The following is a 22,612-nucleotide window of genomic DNA, read 5'->3' as shown; positions in this document are numbered from 1 at the left end:
TAAAAGTGCTGTTCTCAAACACAGGATTTAAAAAGCATCCTTTCTAAAAGATGTGTTATTAAATTCTGAGTTCAGGGATACCAGACTTTAATTTTCTATCTTGCTCCTATTGGAAGACAAGCAGGTAAACATTATACTCAGCATTCCCCATTATAGCCTATGGACAAAATAGCCCTCTTAATAGTGAAAAAGGAAAATGGCTGTAATTCACTACCAGAGCATGTCACACACACCAGTACATACTCTACCTTTCATATACACTGCACCCTGCCCAGGGGGGTGCCTAGGGCCTTCTATAGGGTTGTCCAATGTGTACAGAAAGGAAAGGGTTAGACCTGGCCAGTGTGAACACTGGACAGGGCAGCATGGCAGTTAGCAACTGCACCCAGGCACCGCGGTGGCAGACCTGAGACACCATTTTATGGCAACTCATGTGGGTGGCACAATCAGTGCTGCAGGCCCACTAGTAGCATTTAAATCACCTGCCCTGGCACACTCAGTGCACATGACTAGGGACTTCCTGGTAATACAAATATACCAATCATGGATAACCAATCACAATAACAATTTACTCAGGGAGCACTTGCACTTGACACTGATCAGCAGTGGCAAAGTGCCTAAAGCATCTAAACCAGCAAAAACGAAATCCAGCACAGCGTCAAAAATACAGGAGGTATAGGCAAAAAAAGGTCAGGGGAAACCACGCCAAAGAGGCCAGGTCTAACAGGGTCTATATGCCAAGACCCATCTTTTCTCTGGTTACATTGAGCTGTGATTGCACGAACTGTCCATGGAGCAGCGCCTCAGTGGTATATGCCCTACTATGCCTGCAATGTGTGAGAAGGACCTCACAATTCCCCTGAGGGGAGGGATGCCCCTAACAGACCAGCTCCTTCAGTCTTACAAGGACCTGGATGGACACAAGGCTAGGATGGACAATCATGATGCCTGATTGAACCTCTGATGGTAAGAAGCAGCTGGCCACACCCTTGACCGGATCTTTACCAACAATGATCACATAAAAGTAACATCGGTCTTGCCTGTTCCCTGGTCCGACCATGCAGCCATTCTTTTTAATTTGGAAACAAATCTTTCTACCATTTGGCGTAGAGATCTTTCGTTACCTGAAAAAATACGCCCTTGAAAGAAGCTTGATCCCCATCAATTAGCTAACACGCTATCTAGGGACCCTCCATTACCAGGAACTTATAACAGTGAAACCGGGGCGACCCATTTCCACAATTGGATCAGCCATGCAATGGAAGAGCTGGCCCCAGTGAAATTTAAAAAACCAAGAAGACGGTCAGCCACCGCCGAATGGTACACCACGGACGTAAAATTAATAAAACTCAAATGCCGACGCTATGAGCGAATCTGGCGCATGGACTACAGTCACCAAAACAGGATAGAATATACCAAAGTCTTACACGAGTACAAGACAAAGATAGCTCAGGCTAAATCAACCTTCTTCACAAAAAAAATTGAAGAAGCATCCAACTCCTCCAGCGAATTATTTAAAACGGTCGCCCACCTGGCAAAGAGTCCCGTGACACCATATTTGTGCCTGACCAGAACTTTGTTGAGAACATGGCAACATTTTTCCAACAAAAGGTTCAGGCGGTTTATGATGACCTTCACACTTTAGTAGTAGGCACATCTGCTACCTATCGAGAACACACAACACCTGTTGTCACTAATTACTCTCACTTCCCACTCCTAGAAAAGACACAGGTCTGTAATCTACTTACTCAGATGAAATCAGGGTCACCTCTAGACCCTTGCCCTCCTTATGTATTGCATATGATTCCAGAGACAATAAGTACAGCTCTGACTCCTCTGCTAAATGAGGTCATCAGCTCGGGTAAATTTCCTTGCAGTTGGAAGAAAGCCTGCATTAGACCCATCCTCCAAAAAGATACCTTGGATCCGACGGAACCAAAGCACTATCGGTCAATATCCTGCCTACCTCTACCAGCTAAGATTCTGTAAAAAGCTATGAATCAAGAATTAATGAGGTACGTAGATCATAACAACTTACTAGACCCCTCACAACATGGGTTTCGACCTTGCCATTCTACAGATTCCGCCTTAATTATGGCAACTGAGGATACCCGCAGGACAATGGACGAAGGTGGTAGATCGGCCCTGATCCTATTGGACTTAACAGCGGCGTTCAACACCGTGAATCATTAGGTATTACTGAATAGGCTGAGAGCCCTGGGAATCACAGACACTGCTCTAACTCTTCTGACGTCTTTCCTAGGTGCTCGAATCCAACAAGTCCACTGGGGAGGTCTTCAATCTGATACATTTTCCCTCCCAGGAGGTGTACCCCAAGGCTCGGCCTTATCACTGACATTGCTCAACCTGTACGTGACGCCTCTTGCTGCACTAATAAAATCTCACGGTCTGCACCTAGTGTCGTACGCCGACGACACACAAATTGAAGTGTCACTTTCTCAGTCGGTGGAAGCTACAGCAGAACGCTTCAGGAATTGCCTCCTAGATGTTAAAAACTGGATGAGCCATAACTTTTTAAATTGAACACAGAAAAGACGGAGGTAATAGAGTTCGGCCAGAAACCATCTATCTGGAACCACCTCTGGTGGCCTCCGGAGGCTGGCACTTGTCCTGTTCCAGCGGATAAGGTCAAAAATCTTGGCTTTATGCTCAATAAAGACCTTTCCTGTACGGCACAAATAAACCAGGTAACATCGGCCTGTTTTTACACCATTAGGTGCTCAGAAAAATCCTACTGTACATCCCGCTTATTTTAAGGAAGACGGTGATGGGAGCCCTTATAATGTCTCGGGTGGATTATTGTAATGCACTCGATTTGGGCATTGGGGGAAAACAGTTGACAAAATTACAGGCAACTCAAAACGTAGCAGCTAGAGTCTTAATGAATTTACCAAAACGCGAACTTCACTGGCTTCCAGTTAGGCGTAGAATTCAATTCAAGGCCTTATGTCTGGTCCACAAATCCCAATATAGGAAAGGGCCGGCCGATTTTACCAAACTCCTCCCCCGCTACACCCCGCAGTGCACATTAAGGTCAGCCAGCCAAGACCTGGTGTGCCTGCCCAGAATACGGACAGCCCGCTGGGGCGGGAAATCCTTTTCCCATCAGGCCTCCAAATTATGGAATTCTTTGCCCTCTGCGCTGCGGTCTGACAAATCTAAAGTGAGCTTTAGGAAGCCATTAAAAACCTGGCTCTTCTCTATGCCCTAACTCAGCTCTGTAACTTCTTCTGTGCTATAGCGCCAAGACGCCTCGGCAAAAGAGCGCATGAAGCCTGTCTTTACTAGGCATGTGAGTGAGGAAAATGGTCCAAAAAATAGAGAGGCATTCCCGAGCAAGATGTGCAGTTCTTATAGGCAGTAAATGGGTAGCATGATAAGAGCTATTAATCCTATTTGATAGTTAATGGTCCCTTTGGGGGAGGCAGGGGAGCACACACATCTAAATGTGGTCTCTTCACAGAGACTTAGACCCATGAGTAGCTGTGTCATGTGTTTGCGCTTTACAGTTAGGCATCATTCAAATAGCCTAACACTTAGGTGGGCACTAGGGGAAACCATTCTCACACCTTCCCACACAACTAGGGTCTCAAAAATTACAGTTCATTACTAGAGTGATTATCATATAAGCACCGAGCAATTACAAAGGAGGAGGATGAAACATGTCCAGAAGATCTACCCTGCAGTTCACATATATAGTGATTTGTAGTTATTTATACACTGTAAGGTTCAAGAGACGAGCGGTGGATCCCCTTGCAATCAAAATTCACACCAAGAGTACTATAGTGCCTGAGTATAAGTAACGACTCATGTGCATCAATCATACTCATAACAGGTATTCACCAATAACACTTGCGGCCATCGTTCGCCAACACAATCTCAACATCATCTCCTACGCGGATGACACTCAACTGATCCTATCACTCACCAAAGACCCTAACACCGCCAAAACCAACTTACACGAAGGAATGAAAGAAGTAGCCGAGTGGATGAAGCACAGCCGTCTGAAACTGAACTCAGACAAAACAGAAGTCCTCATCTTAGGCACCTCCCCCTCCGCCTGGGATGACTCTTGGTGGCCAGAAGCCCTTGGAAAAGCACTCATCCCGACGGACCACGCACGGAACCTGGGCGTCACCCTGGACTCCTCACTCTCGATGTCCAGACAAGTCAACGCCGTTTCATCATCTTGCTTCAACATTCTTCGCATGCTCAAAAAAACATTTCGCTGGATCCCCACCGAAACTAGAAAAACGGTCACCCACGCACTGTTCACGAGCCGCCTGGACTACGGAAACACACTATACGCCGGTACCACCGCAAAACTCCAGAAAAAACTCCAACGCATCCAGAACGCTTCAGCCAGGCTCATACTAGACATCCCGCGTAAAGAACACATCTCTGGTCACCTGAAAAACCTCCACTGGCTCCCCGTAAATAAGAGGATTACTTTCCGCCTCCTAACCCACGCACACAAAGCACTTTACGAACTTGGGCCCGAATGCCTCAACACACGATTGTCCTTCTACACCCCCTCCCGTCAGCTGCGATCCTCCAACCAAGCCCTTGCCACTGTACCTCGCATCAACAAAACCACCATGGGAGGTAGATCCTTCTCCTACCTGGCAGCTAAAACCTGGAACTCACTTCCCACTCACCTTCGCCTTACTCAAAACCACCTAGCATTCAGAAAGCAACTTAAAACTTGGATATTCGACAAGTAATTCCCCACCCTTCCTCTAGCGCCTTGAGACCCTATGGGTATGTAGCGCGCTATATAAATCTCTTGACTTGACTTGACTTGACTATTCCCTTCTCCCATTCTATCCCCTAAGCTTGTGGTGTTCTATCCTCACACTTAGATGACGGCAAGGAATAAAAGTGTTGGACTTGTAAGCCTTAGGGTGATCTCCCCCTACCTTTTTCATCCTTGTGCCTCCCATTTTTATCATACCTTTCTATTGGACTTAGGCCTCTGGGCGCCTCACCACTGCTAAACAGTGCTGAGGTGCAGGTGCTCTCCCCTAAAACATTGTGACACTGTCAAATCTGCCACAAGCCCCTACTACTGTAGTGAGGCTTAACCCTCCAACGCTAACATTGGGAACCCCCGGTTCTGGTATAATTTCTGACTAGGACCTAATAAGTCTGTCATGTTTGTTAGAATCGGGACGGGGAACCCTTTCCAATGATATATGGGGTTTGGGAACTACTTCTCTAGAATTCTCCCTTTTAGAAAGTAAACATTTCTCTGCCTACACTTTGTCTGGGCACTGCAGACTCACCCTCTCCCATCTGCATACTGATAGCCTGCCAGGGCTGTGAGGTAGGAGTGGTGATTCACACCTTCTCCCCTTGAATGGGCTGTGACTGGCTGCCCACTGTAGCCTTAATGCCCCTGCCTTTTGTCACTATGACAGCCAGGTCAGGGAAGGCAGGGAACATCCCAGAAGTCCCTGGACTCTTCCAGAAACCTCTGCCCCCTAGACCCTTCCAGCGACTTTTACCCCTTCTAGTAACTAGATGCAGGGTATAAAAGGGAGGGTCCTGGACACACATCTTTGTTACACTACTGGACCGGGAAGAATCTCTGCTGGAGTGAGGACTGCTGCCAGGAGGATTGCCACTTGGAAGGAGGCTGACTGCTCCCAGGAACTGCTGCCCCAACCAGCTGAGCTGCCCTACTGCCTGCTGATCCTGCCCTGCTAGGGAGAGCTGGAAATAACATCTCCAGAGTTTCTGCACCATATTCAGAAGGACTGCCTTTTGGGAGTACAACCCCTTTTAAAGACTGCCACTGCAGAACTCCTAAGGACAACCATGTTTTTCTCTCTTAAGAAAAACTACCTCTACAGAGCCCATAAAGGCAACAACATGATCCCCCTTCGAGGACTGCCTCTGCAATAGTAGTGGTGGTAAACTAGTGGTATTTCACATCCCCAAAGGCACCGCCGTGGTCCGGACTGAGCACAATATCTGAATTACCCCCTTGGTGCTGAGCGTGGTGTCTGCACTTTACTGGAACCCGGATTTAAATGTAGCGAAACACTGGCACTGTAATCACCGCTGCAGGCGCAAGGTTAAAACTACTGAAAACTCCCCCATGATCACCACTGCGGGCTTAGGAACCCTGTGCATGCACCGCTGACGTCGGAACAGGAGCCGCGCTGTGATAGGCTCCAGCGCGGGGTGTTGCCTAGGAACCAGGACTCCCTGGGCGCGCTGCCGCTGGAGTAGGGGCCGCGCCAGAAGCCCTACAGCGTCAGCCGGAGACCCAGCATCCCGGGAATCCGAGGAGCCTTGCCCCAGGGCCAGCGCCCGTCACCCCAGGTATGCTCCTAGCGTGTGCCAAGTCACCGTGTCAGGCGGGATGCAGGCTTGTGACGGTGTGGAGATTGGGTATTGATTTATTTTCTGGGGACTGTCTTGCTTGGGTTGTGAGCCGATCAGCGGGAGGCAGCAGCGAGGGGCCCTGGACAGCCTGAACCCTGTCTTGCAGTCCTAGAGGGGTTTCTAGCTCTCTTAAGTGCCGGGGACTGTACAATAGGGCAGCTGGGGACTTTGCATTACATCGCAGGGCCGCCGGAGATGGGAATTTCATTTGTTTGGTAACGGCCTGTACCTCCTGTGAAAGGGGGACTGTCTGACTGCGCCAGGATCATTGCCGGTCATCCCTTTTTGAACTGACTCTGCCTGCTGAGAACTGTGCATATCGCACCACGGGGCCGCTGCAGACTGCTGGGCCCCTTTCCTTTCCATGTCGCGGACCCATGTTCTTGGACCTTTTGCACTGCTGGTAACATAGGGCCATGTGCTGGTAACTTTTTAATCAGTGAGGACTCCGAAACAGTCCGCCCCAAATCTGTGACTGGTTTACACTATTGCAGGTGGCTGGGGAAATCTAGAGCCCACATGCTCAATTTTGTGACAAACTTACGGAGAGCCTTTTAAAGACCCTTTTTGGCCCTGAAAACCTTATTACTGTATATGGAATATCCTCGCCATATATTTGGATCTTGCATAATTTTAGATAAAGATACCTTTATTTTTATATACAACTGGAGTGGTGTCCTCTTGTGAGTGCTTTTACTGTGTCACTGTTGGTGTGTGTTACACAAATACTTTACACCGTGCCTCTTAAGTTAAGCCTTCCTGCTCTGCGCCAAGCTACCCTGTCAGAAGCAGTGGTCCCTTCTTGGACTAGGGTGCATACCCCTGCCCACTACAGACACCAGTTCTAACAAAGAGTATGTAGTAGGGTACTATCTATGATGTATTGTGACTATTTTGTGCTGGATGCTCTTTGATTTTGGGTGGATAACCTGGCATTGGACAAATGACAGGCCCTGATTGCTACAATCTCTGTCTACAGGTCTGGTGGGCATGAGGGCACTCATCCTGAAGAGGTGCTGTCATCATCATCTCCGACTCTCAGTTCAGTTATAAAACTCTTAATTTCGGTAAAATACTATAAAATAGACAAAGAAATATGTTAGAATATAAGGCATTAAGAACCACAGAGATCTTTTTTTTAAAAAGACAATGTAATCCTTATTTAAATAAAGGGAATAAGTAATTAACAATAGAATGCTCAGTTACCTAATATGAATACAATAAGATTTAAAATCAATCATTATCGGATGCTAATGAACAGGGCACTGTTTTACAAAATCCTGGAAGCTACTTCATATTTCTTCTTAGCATACCACATACGCAATATAAATCTGGAAACGGCAAACACCATAGGGGTGTCAAATCAGTCTGCATAATCTACATGCCTCAAGATGTCTAGTAACTCCTAAACGTCTACATGCAGAAATTATCCACCTAGCCCTAGCCCTGCTACAGGTTGGGCAGAAAAACATCATATGGGCTAAGGTTTTCTTTTCATGTACGCAAGTTGAGCATCCCATTGCAGCTAAATCTATTGGATTTGCCTATCTTGAGGTGAATGTGCAAAGTGTCAAAGTACCATATCGAAAGTGCATATAAAGTTTCCTCTGTAGGATCGGCTCAATATCATCTATAAAGGGTTCTGTAGGATCGGCTCAATATCATCTATAAAGGGTTCTGTGACATAAGTATCATTTATCGTCATTAAAGCACCTGTTAATATACCCAATGTCAATGAAGTTAAGAGCTTATTCAACCTATGTGATCTAAACCTGGTTTTTAGTTTCTTAGGTGAGCTAGTACAGCTGCTGGTCCTTGGATCTCCCCACATATTGGGTAAGTCCATTTCAACACATGTATCTCTAATATATTTTCTCCACAGAAGATCAGCAGCAGCAGGATATCGAAGAATATCCTCAGGACCATTAAGATAGACTATCAATTCAGGGGTAGCCCATTGTCTTCTCCAAAATATTAAAGGTCTAACCTCTGCCTTTTCCCTGATTGGTCTAAGGCCGGCATCCATTCTTAGAGGAATCAAAGGGGTACTCCCTTTCTCATTTTATCAACTAGCTCCATTGTGTCAACTAGCAACCCAGGAAGGGTTGAGGTTTCCAGATGGAGATAGAGTGAGTGTAGAGTTATTACCTCATTAGCATGAGTAAGCCACCAGGGTATTCCAGAGTGAAGACAAATATAATTATGTGTACCCTGCATGTGCTCAGGGTCCTGTCATCTGGTTGGAGAAAAATGTCTGGGCTGCAACTTAGACCTCCTGGCTGCACGGTCAACAATTAAGGCAGGTATTAAGGCACACTTCCTCCCTCTTGCCCCTTCCCACACACCAACAAAGCATTTCTTGTATGCGGCTACTTAACACATAATAGAAAACGTATCACAAATCGAAAATATAATTTTTCTTATTACGTATTAATTTCTACCTTTTTAGGAATAAATTACTCAAAAACAAACCTCTATTTGTTCTTAGTTACATGCTGAGAAAAACATCAGGCATGCGCGTAAATGATGAGACAGACAGGATATATGGACATATAACCCCTTCATGCATACTCCAACGCTTTGAAGTATACATGATGTCAGCTGTACAATTATGTTAAATGAGATGGGTATGATGTAAAGCTGAGAAGAGGCACGTGTCATGCGTGACATATTCACCCAGTTTTTACATTTAATCTAACACTCATTTTTGGGCAGAGAACTTATTTTTCCTCAACAGATATCGACGCAAGCAAAAGAGAGAAAGAGACACGAACGGGAAAGAAAGAGAAAGAGGGGTAAACTGTCACAAGGGGAGCATGCAGGAACGTGACAGGCACGAATGAGATAAAGGGACAGCAGTGTCTGGAAGTGGATAAAAGAGGCCTGAGGAGAACTCGACCCACGCAGCCTTGGTATTCGGTGCGCCGATTCTTATAGCACCGCCGGAGCAGAGCGCTGGGCAGCGGCTCTCATTCGCATACAATCTAAGCACTGGCGTGATGATACAGAGAGGCTTACCGTGGGGGGTCTTCCTCTTCCTCCTCACATTACAAAGATAGAGGGCTAAACTCAACCAGCACACGAATACCACTCCAGCTGCGATAGCAACAACAATGTGGCATCTTTCTGGAAAACAAGGAATTACATCGTTATTTAAAAGCAAAAAATAGCACCTAGAAAGCAACATTTACAGCAGTAAAAGAGTAATATCACAACGCTCTCAATTTAAGAAAGTCTTGAAGAGATGTCTGATAAGCACTACACTGCCACGAAGGGAGCACCAAGAGCCAGAACCACCAAGCATTTCAGGCTGGCTTAGTTACATGTCTGCTGATAAGCAGGACAGCAACCATATTTTACCACCATCTTATAAAAGCAGAGTTGTTGAGTTCGTAAGTTGTGATAATATTTGTGTATATTCAAACAGACCGCTGGGGGGTAAAACAACAAAACGACACCATATAACAATCATACACCACAATAGCAGCAAAAACAGCACAACAGAATATTGCAACAATAAGAAGACAGCAACAAATATGCAACCCAACAGAATACAATACACCATCAAACTAAAGCTAAATAACAAAACCACTACATCATAAAACACAACACAATAACACAACATACCGATATGTATGCACAATGAAATGGTGCACCATCACAACAACACAAATTCATGAATGTGTTGTGTTGCATTTTTTGTTCTGATTTGTGAGGCACTTTTCTGTTTTTGTTCTACTTTCTTCTGTTTTGTTGTGTTGTGATGCTTTGCTGCACCTGGTTGTGCTGATGTAATAGTATGAAATGGTGTTAATGTTGTGTAGTGTATTAGTGTCTTTTTTTGTTGCTGTTTTAAGCTATCTTCTTATTCTGTTTCTTAATTATGTAACTGTTATTTTGTGTTGTGCCATTGCTAGGTTATTTTGTCTTCCTGACTTGTTGCTGAGTTGTTTTAATAATGTGTAGTGTTGTGTTACTGTTACTTTTTCTGATGGTGATGTATTGATTTGTGTGTTGGCTCAGGTGGCCGAGGTTACTTACTCACTCAGTGTGTTTTCTAGACTCAGTACCAGCTGGCCAACTGTTGTTGGACTATGAGGCTCAAGTAGGAAGGACACCGGCGCCGTAGGAGAACATCCAATATGGCTACCTGTAGCATTTTGGAGTAAATGTCCCTTATCCCGCATATTTATTGGAGTATATGTCCTTTATACTGTGTATAAGTAATACACCATCATGTACCATACTTATGCTACTGCTGCTGAAACATAAGGGTACACGTCGACCAGGAAGTGCACTGTTGGAGCTTCCAAACAGCCAAAGCAGATCACAGAATACTACGCCAGAGGCTGGCTTGTGAATGGCAAAAAAGGGAAAAACATTGAAGAAAAAAGTTGGAAAGGAAACACATCAAGCTTCACAGGGCAATCAGGTATTAGCAGAGCATGTAAGGAGACAGAGCATGAATGAATTAGTAAATCAGATCCAAGAACAGGACTCAAGTGGGGAGCCGTATCAGAGAAAGAATTTTAGAGACAAATTAAGTATGTACATGGAAAGAACAATCATTGGCAATGCCAGTATCTCCTGTGAATAACTGTAAGTGCCTCTTCATTTATTAGTGTGTGTGTGTTTGGAGGAACACTATCTTTGTGAGGACCGGTGTATTATGAGTGTTTTTAACTAGTTTTGAATGAGTGTATAAAAAAATAAAGGTTATATTTGCCCTAGTCCTCTTTATAACCTACCACTGTATAAAAGCGCGTGTGGAGTTAGAATAGTAGATTCACACTTCACTATGGTCTATGGTCGGTCATTGTGTGTGTATGTGTGTCTGTGTGTGTGTGTACACACTCACGTATTTGCATGGGAGGGTGTGCTATTGTAAATATGTGAGTAGATTAATGGAAAAAAGTGAATAGGTGACTGCATGAATGTATATGTGCATGGATGAGTGACCGTGTGCATGGGGATGATGAGTGATTGAGTGCACTGATGAACAGATCGAAGGATGGACGAGTGAATGCACATGTGAAACCAATCTTTTCATCCATTCAATGGCTTATCTGTGGATTCGCCCACTCGCCCACTCACAATATCACACACAGACTAACTTACTCACCAATCAATGAAGAAGTAGTTTTGGTCACAGGCCAGATTTTTGGGTTTGAAGATGCTTTTTATCCTTGATGTTTCCAAAAAAAGAAATTGTCTGTTTTGTTCATGAATGGAGGCTGTCTTGTGATGGGAAAGGGACCAAGCCTTGAAGTGGTCTGGGAACCATAATTCTCATCCGCTGCAACAGCCAGTGAAGATCCCTGACCAATCTTGATGAACTACATATCATCCCTGATTTCCCTATTTTGAATACCTTGCTGTGGTTCAACTTATGCATTCATAACGATAGGCATAGGGCAACATTATTTTATTCTAGCAGAGGGGATTACTTATTAATAACTTGAAAATCTGAAGACCATAGGCATATATAGATGCACTCCTATGACTCCTAACTCAATCTCACATTTGGTGGCCTGTGCTGTTGGATTAGTCATGAACAGTATTCAAGGAAGGGGGTCTATAAATTTCAAAATAAAATATATACAATTATCCTTGTTGGGCACAGAGTTATTCGATGCATTTCATTTTTGGGCATTAATATGCCATTTAGTTTACAACTGTGGAGATTTATTTCATCAGCATGTGGGAGGAGATAATATAGGTCTAAAAAACTTAACGACCTATGAGCCTTTAGTATATGACTACACTCTACAGTAGCATTGGGAATTTTCTATTGTAGTTGAATAAATATATTTATCAGGATCTGGACCAAGGGTAAGACCGTTGAACACCACAGTCCTAGGATGCTCAAGAAGGTCTTAGAGTATTCATATCAAGATTCAGAGAACGTTTAAGAAAAGGTGCCCCGTGACACAGAAAGGTGGCTGACCTCTACACATTTGATATCAGACGCGTGTCAACGGTTCTAAATGTTTATGATATGGTTGAACAGGAACGCTATTGACCACACATTGCAACCTCTTCCTGATTTTATAATGGCATTCCTGTCTTGTTGATTACAGTACTGCCGAAAGTTGCAGAAGTAGAATGAGGATAGTGGATAAAGTCATGCTTTTGGACGTTTTTAGACGTTTGAATACACTGTCAGTGAGACCATTAAATCACATAACATACTGATTTCTAAAGTGTGTGCCATAAGCTCCATAACCACTGGTAAAAAAGATTCTGACATCAAATGTAACAGCAGTCTCAAGCAAGATAATTTCTGGTTACAAACACATTGCTTCTCTCTTCGTTCAACTGCACAGCATCCATTTGTCATCAATAACAACCTAGTTATAGTGAGACTGGAAGCAAATGTTCAACAGGGACAACTAAGGTTTTACCTACAGGGTTAGCTATTAGTCATTGTATTGGTTTGCATGTGATCATGAGTATTCTTAAAAGTGCTATCATCAAAGTACTCTAAATACATGTTGTTGAAAAAAGTAATGTAAATTTAGAAGGATCGCTGTAAGCAAAACAGAGACATGCAAAGCCCCAATATATAATACATCTGAGAAGGTATGTGCACACAGCCTAAAACAAACAAGCATTCGCAAAGCCAACAGGTCAGGCATTGGCTGGCATTCTTCTGGCAATTCTTCTGTCACATTGCTTGGTATTGTGTGAGGCCCTTATCATTTTAATATATATATATATTTGCTGCAGGCATAAAAAGCTCTGTGGTCTAAAAGAAACACACATTACCATAATACTCCCTGCACTGAAGCAAACTACTTTATGTGTGGATGCATTCCTTCTGAAAGGATGGCATGCCATAACTTGCAGCAAAGTCAGCCAATGGCTAATGTGGGCTGATGCATTGCCCCTAATGCATGCTGGAGAGGGTGGAAGAAGAATGTGAATGACACAAACTACAGACTAATTGATGACGTCTGTCTATAAACTCCACTAGGTAACACATATTTTTAGTGAAATGTAAAGGTCTTGGCTAACACAGACCTAAAAAAAAGTCTGGCATTGGCTATAAGCATCTTGACTTTGAGAAAAAAAGATGGGAAAAAGAAAAAGGCAAGAAAGAAGTAAAGACAAGGAAGGACAGAGAAAGAACAGAGAAAGAACAGGAAAGAAAGAAAGAAGGGAACTAAGGAACGAAGAAAAAAGAAGGAAAGAAAGAATGAAAGAAAGAAGAAAAGAGAGAAGGAAAGAAAGATGTGAAAAGGAAACAGGAGGAAGGAAAGAGAAAGACACAGCTGGAAAGAAGGAGAGAAGGAAAGAGAAAGAAAGAGATAAGGAAAGACTGAATAAAAGAAGGCTATAATGTAAGAATGCAGGAACAAGAAAGGAAGAAAGAATGAAGGGAAAGAAAAAGAAAGCAAGAATAAAAAAGGAAGATAACAGGGAGATAGAAAAAGAAGAAAAGAACAAAGAAAAGAAAGAAGGAAAGAAAAATAAAGTAAGGGAAGAAAGGAAAAAAGAAAGAAAGATAGCCAGAGAGGAGGAAAGAGAGACAGAAAAAAGAACAAGGGACGGCACAAATGACGGAAGGAAAGAGGGAGAATGAAAAGAAAGGAAAAGAGAAAGAAAGAACAGAGAAAGAAGGAAGGAAAGAAAGAAGTAAAGAAAGAAAGAGGTAAGCAAATACAAGAGGAAGAGAGAAGGAAAGAAAAAAGGAGAGAACAAAAATATTACAGAACAGTTTCAAATGGACACAATCTTGTATGCTATGAAAGTACAACAGTCAGAGAACCAAACAATGGTATTGGCAGGAGATGGGTTTGATAAATATGGAATATGCATCAAAGCTTCCCACTATCACATCAGGATCTAAACACAAACGCCACACTACAGTAAATATGAAGTAAAAACAACACAAACACTGGCACTGCAGGGAATTAGATTACGTACGGATGTGCACCCTGTGAGAGAGCAAAGTGCAGTCACTTGAAGTGAAATTAACCAGTGGCTTAAGTAGGCTGGCCCACTGCCCCATGCTATATGCAGTAATGGGCAGAAGGCAAAGGTGAATGACACATTAACTTTACTCAGCCGTGTGAAGTAAACAGACACAGAAACACTACTATCGCAAGTAGTGAGTCAGGAAGGGACCTGGAAAGAGGTCAACGCAGTCAAAGTTGAAGGTTAGAACTCAGTGGTGTGTCCGATGGTGTACCATCTGAGGTGCCGCGGGAACTCATAAGTTTTTTCTTGGTGGCACGAAGTTGAGATGTCAAATATGCAATAGTACTCGCTCTCTGTTATGTTATGTTAAAATTCTTATACCGCGCACGTTCACCGAATCGGTTTCTTGGCGCTCATAACAAACACAGCGGGCAAGGGTAGATAGTTATTTATTTTATTTATTTATTTGGCGATTTTTAGAGCGCGCAAATACCCAAGGGTGTCTCGGCGCTGTGGTTGCAGAACTCTCAGGAGGAAGGGAGGTTAGGCAGGGAACAACCATGTCTTTAGTTTTTTTCTAAAGTTGAGAAGGGTCGGAGCACACTTGATGTATAGAGGAAGTGTATTCCATAGTATGGCTGTAGCCACGGAGAAGCGTTTGTCACCCCAATTGGCCCTTCTTGTACGGGGCACCATGAGTAGATGCGCAGAGGATGAGCGCAAGGCTCTTGTGTGTTTAAGCGGTCGAAAGGCTCTTCTTAGGAATAGAGGTCCGTGATCGTGAATAGCCTTATATGCTATGCATAAAGCTTTGAATTTGATACGGCTCCTCACCGGTAGCCAATGTAGCTGTCGGATGTAGGGTGAGACAGATGCAAATTTAGGGATGGAAAGCAGTGTCCTAGCTGCTGCATTCTGCACTGTTTGCAGTTTATTGAGGACCTTTTGTTGTGCATTGAGTAGCAGTGCATTGCAGTAGTCAGTTTTGGAGAATACTAATGTACTGACCAGGGTTTTGCCTGCATGTGGAGGAAGGTATGGAATTAATTTTTTTATCCTTTTTAGTATGTAGAAGGAAGAGGAAACCACTGCATTGGCATGTTGCTGGAATGACAGCTTGTTATCGAAGATAACACCCAAGTTGCGTACCTTCGTTACAGGTTCTGGGGGTTGTCCCATCTGGTGGGGCCACCATTGTGGGGACCAGGTGGGTTGAAGCCTCCCGAATGTCATCACTTCTGTCTTATCAGAATTGAGTTTAAGACAGTTGGATGACATCCAGGAGCTTATTGCCTTCATTCCCGTTTGGAAATTGGCTGCCACTGAGATTCCATCATTGTATATCGACAGCACCAGTTGGGTGTCGTCGGCGTAGGTAGTGAGGGAGATTCCGCAGGATTTTATGACCCTCGCCAGGTCCGACACATAGATGTTGAATAGTGTCGGACTTAGCGAGGATCCCTGCGGTACTCCACATGGCAGGGAGAAGGTCTGGGATGTGAAATTGCCTAGTTTCACAGTTTGCGGACGGTTTGACAGAAATGAGGCCAGGAGGTTTTTTGCTTTGTCTGTAACTCCTATGGCCTCGACACGGTCGATCAAGGTGGCATGGTCGACCGTGTCGAAAGTTACTCAAAGGCGGCTTTAAAAAGGAACGTTTTTAATGTCTTACGGAAAAGCTCATAGGAAGGACAGTGATGGATGGAGGAAGGGAGGGAATTCCAAAAGGAAGGGCCTAGAAAGGAGAAGCGTAGACCACCATGTTTCTTGCGGTGGTTGTGGGGGATGCACAAAAGATTGTCGGCGGAGGAGCGTAAGTTACGAGTTGGTAGATACCGCTTTAACTTGGAGGAAATAAAAGCGGGCGCCAGATTGTAAAGAGCTTTAAAAATAGTGCATCCGAGTTTAAAGGTGCACCGTTTGGCCACTGGAAGCCAGTGGAGGCTCCTCAACAGTGGGGAGACGTGCTGGTGTTTGGGCTGGTGGAACACCAAGCGGGCGGCCTGATTCTGTATCAGTTGGAGTCTCTGGAGCTGGTAAGCAGGGATCCCCACATATAAGATGTTTGCAAAGTCAACCCTGGAGATGACTAGAGCCAAGATGACTAAAATGAGTGCCTCTCTGGTGAGAAATCGACAGATCTTACGGATCCTGCGCAGATGGAAAAAGCAGGATGATGTTACTGCCGAGATCTGCGATTTCATAGATAGATCACCAGAGATGACTACTCCAAGGCTTTTCACAGAGCTGACAGGGCAAGGGGCGGCACCAAGAGAGGAGGGCCAGTAGTTGTCATCCCACGGATTGGCCGGTCCACCCACCAGGACAAGTTCCGTCTTGGATGGATTTAACTTGAACTGGCTGTGGGCCATCCAATCAGAGATATATAGCATGGTGGTTTGAAAATTGGTGCGGGAAGAGGGAGAAGTATCCAAAGGAAAAATCAGCTGCAGATCGTCTGCATAGTTATAGATAGTAGCAGGGGAGTGACGGAGAGGACCCATAAGGGGTTGCATATATAGATTAAAAAGGAGGGGGGATAGAGCCGAACCCTGAGGGACACCACAGGAGAGGGAGGAAAGGGGAGCAGAAAAGGTAGAGAGGTGAACTGCTTGAGAGCGGCTGTCAAGAAAAGATCGGACCCAGTCAAGAGCAACGCCCTGAATGCCGGCATTAGTGACACGGTCAATCAAAATAGAGTGATCGACCGTGTCAAAAGCCGCCGACAGGTCTAACAGGACGAGGGCTGAGGGATGTTATTGTCCGCTCCTGTTCTTAAAGTGTCCATGACTGCCGCAATGACCGCCTCGATGGAATGAAGGGGGCGGAAGTCAGCCTGTTGGGGGTCCAAAAAGGATGAGCTCTCAATGAAGGTACTCAGACACCGAGTCACATAAGTCTCTGAGATCTTTCCTAGATAGGGAAGAAGAGAGATGGGTCTATAGTTGCTCAAGACTAAGGGGTCTGCCATGGCCTTTTTTAGAATGGGTAGCACTACAGCCTGCTTGAAGGAATCTGGGACTACTCCAGTGGCTAAAGAGGTATTGAGAAGAGCCAGAGCAGGGTCAGGGCAGGTCAGAAAAATTATTTAAGGATGTGAGGGGGCAGCAGTCATTGGGAGAACCGGAACTGACTTTGTGCAGAAGGCTGTGGAACTCAGTAATGGAAATGGGAGGGAATGTGTCGAATTGCAGGGAGTTTTCGGGGGGTGGTAAGAATGAATGGGGCGAGGAAGGTGAAGGAATATTGTTTTTGATAGTGGAGATTTTATCCTGGAAGAAGGCATTAAGCTCGTCACACAGAGCCTGAGTAGGCATGGGGGGAAGAGTGACACGATCGGGAAGGGAGAGCTCATTGACAATCGAGAAGATGTCTTTTGCTTTGGAGGCCGACTCCAAGATTTTGCGAGAAAAGTAGGATGTTTTTGCCTCTAGGATAGAGGATTTATATTTTTTCAAGAGGGTCGTGAATTCAATTTTGAGCAGGGGATCATAATTGTAGCGCCATCGGCGTTCGGCTTGGCGGAGGGCCAGTTTATCCAGTTTTAACTGGTCAGTAAACCATCGCTGGGCGTCGTGAGGGCGCATAGCTTTTATAGTTTTTAGAGGTGCTACTGAGTTGGAGGCCGCCTTCAGCCATTGTTTCAGGGTAGCGACTTGGTGGGAGGCTGAGCCGGAAGGCGGAGGGACTGAAGCTGCCAAAAGAGAGTGTAATTCAATTAAATTGGCATTCTTCCAATTACGCGCTGAGATATTGCTAGGGAGAGGGGGGCGGTGAGAGATAGTAAGGTCTACTGAAAAGGAGATAAAATAGTGGTCTGACCATGAGCAGGGGGTTACCAGTGGGGGCAGGATATCTAAATTAGCCGTCCAGACCTGATCTAATATGTGGCCCTTACAGTGAGTAGGCGTGGAAATCCATTGTCGAAAGTTCATGCTAGTTAGAATTTCTGAGAACTGCTCAGACAGTCGACTTTCCAGAGGGTCGGTAGGCCAGTAATTAAAGTCGCCTATGATGATGACTTTAGCATGATTAATAAGGATCTGAGAGACGAGGTCCCCAACTTGTTGTGGGAAAGAGGGCATGTAAGTAGGGGGTCCATACATAAGAACGCAAGTAAGGGAGGACCTGGTCGAGCGAAGTTTGATGACAAGGGTTTGAGTGTTGGGGATGGGGGCGCAATCTAAGGTGGAAAAGATATGCTCTTTGCGAATGATGGCTGCAACTCCACCACCAGCTTGTACCCCTGGGCGGTTAGCTTGCATAATGTAGTAACCGTTGGGAATGGCGGTCAGAATATCGGGTACAGAATCATCTGTAAGCCAGGTCTCGGAGAGGAGAAGAATATCCACGGCGCTATCTTCGAGCAGGCGATGGATTTCCAGCTGGTGTTTCACCATGGAACGGGTGTTTAGGTATAGAATGGTTAGGGGACGCGTCTCTGGCTCTAGGGGGGTGGAGAGCGGGGGTGCGGAAGTAGGAGTGGGGCACGGCGGATTGGGGGTCCCTGTGATTGGAATAGTCAAGATACCGCACTCCTGGGCCATCCTTATGGCACAGGGCGGTAGAGGAACTGTCTGTCGTAAAGCAAGTAAATCGGCAGACGAGTAAATGAGAGTTTGGGCAGAGTATGTGGCCGTAGGTCGCGGCCGGCCGCGGACGGGCGCAGACGGGCTGGACTTAGGCGCGACTTCGGCGCGAAGTTGGCGCTCCCGCTGCGCTCGTCCGCTGCGCTTCCGCCATATCGTCATTTTATGGGAGTCTGAAGTGAACCACTAGACCGCTAACCTGCGCTGGGTAAGGCAGGGCGGAAGTGGTGAAGAGAAGGCGGAGAATGGCGCTCTGCAGTTCGACCCTCCGCACAAAGGGCACTCAGCCGGGGCAGAACGGGGCCTGGAGCGGTGATTATGCAGGTGAGAAGCTCTCACGAAAAAGTACCAGCATTAGCAGTTAAAATCACACACATACAATAATATGCGGAACCGTTTTAAAAATGAGCTATTAGTCAGCTTCAGCGTTTTTATAGAAAGATGAAGTAAAGCAACACATCTGCAGCCTCAATCGCCGCGTCTGTCAACTGATTGTCAGCATTAGCGCGCAAGATATACTTCCCTCAACAGTAGCCACTAGACCGCTAACCTGCGCTGGGTAAGGCAGGGCGGAAGTGGTGAAGAGAAGGCGGAGAATGGGGCTCTGCAGTTCGACCCTCCGCACAAACGGCACTCAGCTGGGGCGGAACGGGGCCTGGAGCGGTAATTATGCAGGTGAGAAGCTCTCACGAAAAAGTACCAGCATTAGCAGTTAAAATCACACATATACAGTAATATGCGGAACCATTTTAAAAATGAGCTATTAGTCAGCTATCAGCGTTTTTATAGAAAGATGAAGTAAAGCAACACATCTGCAGCCTCAATCACCGCGTCTGTTCTAGTTCACTCGACAGCATGTTGAGTTTATGGCTTTTTATTTTAAGTTCTTCCAAATACTTTTTTTCTCTTTCCTTGATTGTGTTTTCAAGGACCAATATCATTGCATTTTTTTGTTCGAGTTCCTGCAGCAGCTCGTTGTTTTCGGTTTCCTTGTTTCGTAGCTGAACTTCAAGGTCTTCACATTTTCTTTTCAGCTCTCTGCTTCTTAAATAACCACTCCCTGTAGAGTCAGAATTCTTTAGAGTCAACTCGTATGTTAAATCTGTACAGTGCTGTTGAAGTCGTCGGATCTCAGTGTGCAAGCCATTCAGTGTGTTGGCGTGTTGTACTGCCCAGCTATAAGCCAGCTCCACCCAAAGAAAAACCCGAAACTCCAAGGCGCAGAATGAACAAGCATTTACAATGCAATGGTCTCGGCAATATTATAGGTAGAGCTATTGGCATTGCTCATAATTTCTTTTTTTTTATCCCTAAATAAATGGCATTGTCATTTCTATTGGCAATAGCTGAATTGTTTGCATATGTGAGACCTATTGCATTAGCAGAGAGAGAGTGAGGTAGTGAGAGAGAGAGAGTGAGGTAGAGAGAGAGTGAGGTAGTGAGATAGAGAGAGAGAGGTATTGAAAGAGAGTGGAAGTGAGTTAGTGAGATAGAAAGAGAGCGAGTGAGGGAGTGAGATAGAGAGTGAGTGAGGTAGTGAGTTAGAGAGATAGTGAAGTGATGTAGTGAGATAGAGAGTGAGGTAGTGAGGTTTTGAGAGACGTTATGAGGTAGTGAGATAGATAGAGTGGAGTAGGGAGGTAGAGAGAGTGATGTAGTGAGAGAGAACGGAAACATTACACACATCGGAAGCACCCATCAGAAGCACACATCAGAAGCACTGCACACGTCGGAAGCACCCATCAGAAGCACAGAAGCCCTGCACACATCGGAAGCACCCATAAATAGAACGGAAGCACTGCATGTATCAGAAGCACTGCACACATTGGAAGCACCCGTAAGAAGAATGGAAACACTGCACACATCGGAAGCACACATCAGAAGCACAGAAGTATTGCACACATCGGAAGCACCCATCAGAAGCACCCATCAGAAGCACCCATCAGAAGCACATTCTCCGCATTATTAAAGGTAGAGCTATTGGCATTGCTCATGTCATTTTTTTTAAAAATCATAAATAAATGGCATTGTCATTTACAATGCCAATAGTTGAATCGCTTGCAAATGCATGACCTATTGCATTTACACCCGCAGAGCCACACACAAAAAGCCACCCACACACACATACAGAGCCACCCACACAGAGCCACTCACATAGAGCCACCCACACATACAGAGCCACCTACACAGTCACCCTCACACAGACAGAGCCACACACACATAGAGCCACCTACAAAAAAACTACAGAGCGCCACAGAGCGCCACACACAGAGCTAGACACACACACAGAGCCACCCACAGACACACACAGAGCCACCCACACACACACACAGAGCCACCCACACACACACACACAGAGCCACACACACACAGAGCCACCCACACACACACAGAGCCACCCACACACACACACACAGAGCCACCCACACACACAGAGCCACCCACACACACACAGAGCCACCCACACACACACACACACACAGAGCCACCCACACACACACACACAGAGCCACCCACACACACACACAGAGCCACCCACACACACACACACAGAGCCACCCACACACACACACACAGAGCCACCCACACACACACAGAGCCACCCACACACACACACAGAGCCACCCACACACACACACACAGAGCCACCCACACACACACAGAGCCACCCACACACACAGAGCCACCCACACACACACACAAAGCCACCCCCACACACACACACAGAGCCACCCCACACACACACAGAGCCACCCACACAGAGCCACTCACATAGAGCCACCCACACATACAGAGCCACCTACACAGTCACCCTCACACAGACAGAGCCACACACACATAGAGCCACCTACAAAAAAACTATCCACACAGAGCACCACACACAGAGCTAGACACACACACAGAGCCACCCACACACACACACAGAGCCACCCACACACACACACACACACAGCCACCCACACACACACAGAGCCACCCACACACACACAGAGCCACCCACATACACACACACACACAGAGCCACCCACACACACACACAGAGCCACCCACACACACACAGAGCCACCCACACACACACACACAGAGCCACCCACACACACACAGAGCCACCCCCACACACACACAGAGCCACCCACACACACACACACAGAGCCACCCACACACACACAGAGCCACCCACACACACACAGAGCCACCCACACACACAGAGCCACCCACACACACACACAAAGCCACCCCCACACACACACAGTGCCACCCCCACACACACACAGAGCCACCCCCCCACACACACACAGAGCCACCCCCACACACACACACAGAGCCACCCACACACACACAGCCACCCACACACACAGCCACCCACACACACAGCCACCCACAGACAAACAGAGCCACCCCCACACACACAGAGCCACCCCCAAACACACAGAGCCACCCCCACACACACAGAGCCACCCCCCCACACACACAGAGCCACCCCCACACACACACAGAGCCACCCACACACACAGAGCCACCCACACACACACACAGAGCCACACACACACAGAGCCACACACACAGCCACCCACACACACACAGCCACCCACACACAGAGCCACCCACACACACATAGAGCCACCTACAAAAAAACTATCCACACAGAGCGCCACACACAGAGCTAGACACACACACAGAGCCAC

General features: G+C 46.0%; 1 protein-coding gene across 1 annotated transcript in view; it reads right to left on the bottom strand.

Moving 5' to 3' along the window:
• Positions 1-22,612, bottom strand: part of LOC147712614 (uncharacterized) — a 268,396-nt gene that overhangs the window by 61,818 nt on the left and 183,966 nt on the right. The window contains exon 3 of the mRNA XM_086923318.1: positions 9,433-9,540. Within this exon, the coding sequence (XP_086779444.1) occupies positions 9,433-9,540 (108 nt within the window). The remainder of the gene's footprint in view (positions 1-9,432; positions 9,541-22,612) is intronic.

The sequence above is a fragment of the Lissotriton vulgaris genome, chromosome 5 (genome assembly GCF_964263255.1).
Source record: "Lissotriton vulgaris chromosome 5, aLisVul1.2, whole genome shotgun sequence".
In the NCBI taxonomy this organism is placed as follows: Eukaryota; Metazoa; Chordata; class Amphibia; order Caudata; family Salamandridae; genus Lissotriton; species Lissotriton vulgaris.
Note: the sequence above shows the minus strand (reverse complement) of the source record. Positions and strands in the feature narration are given on the sequence as shown.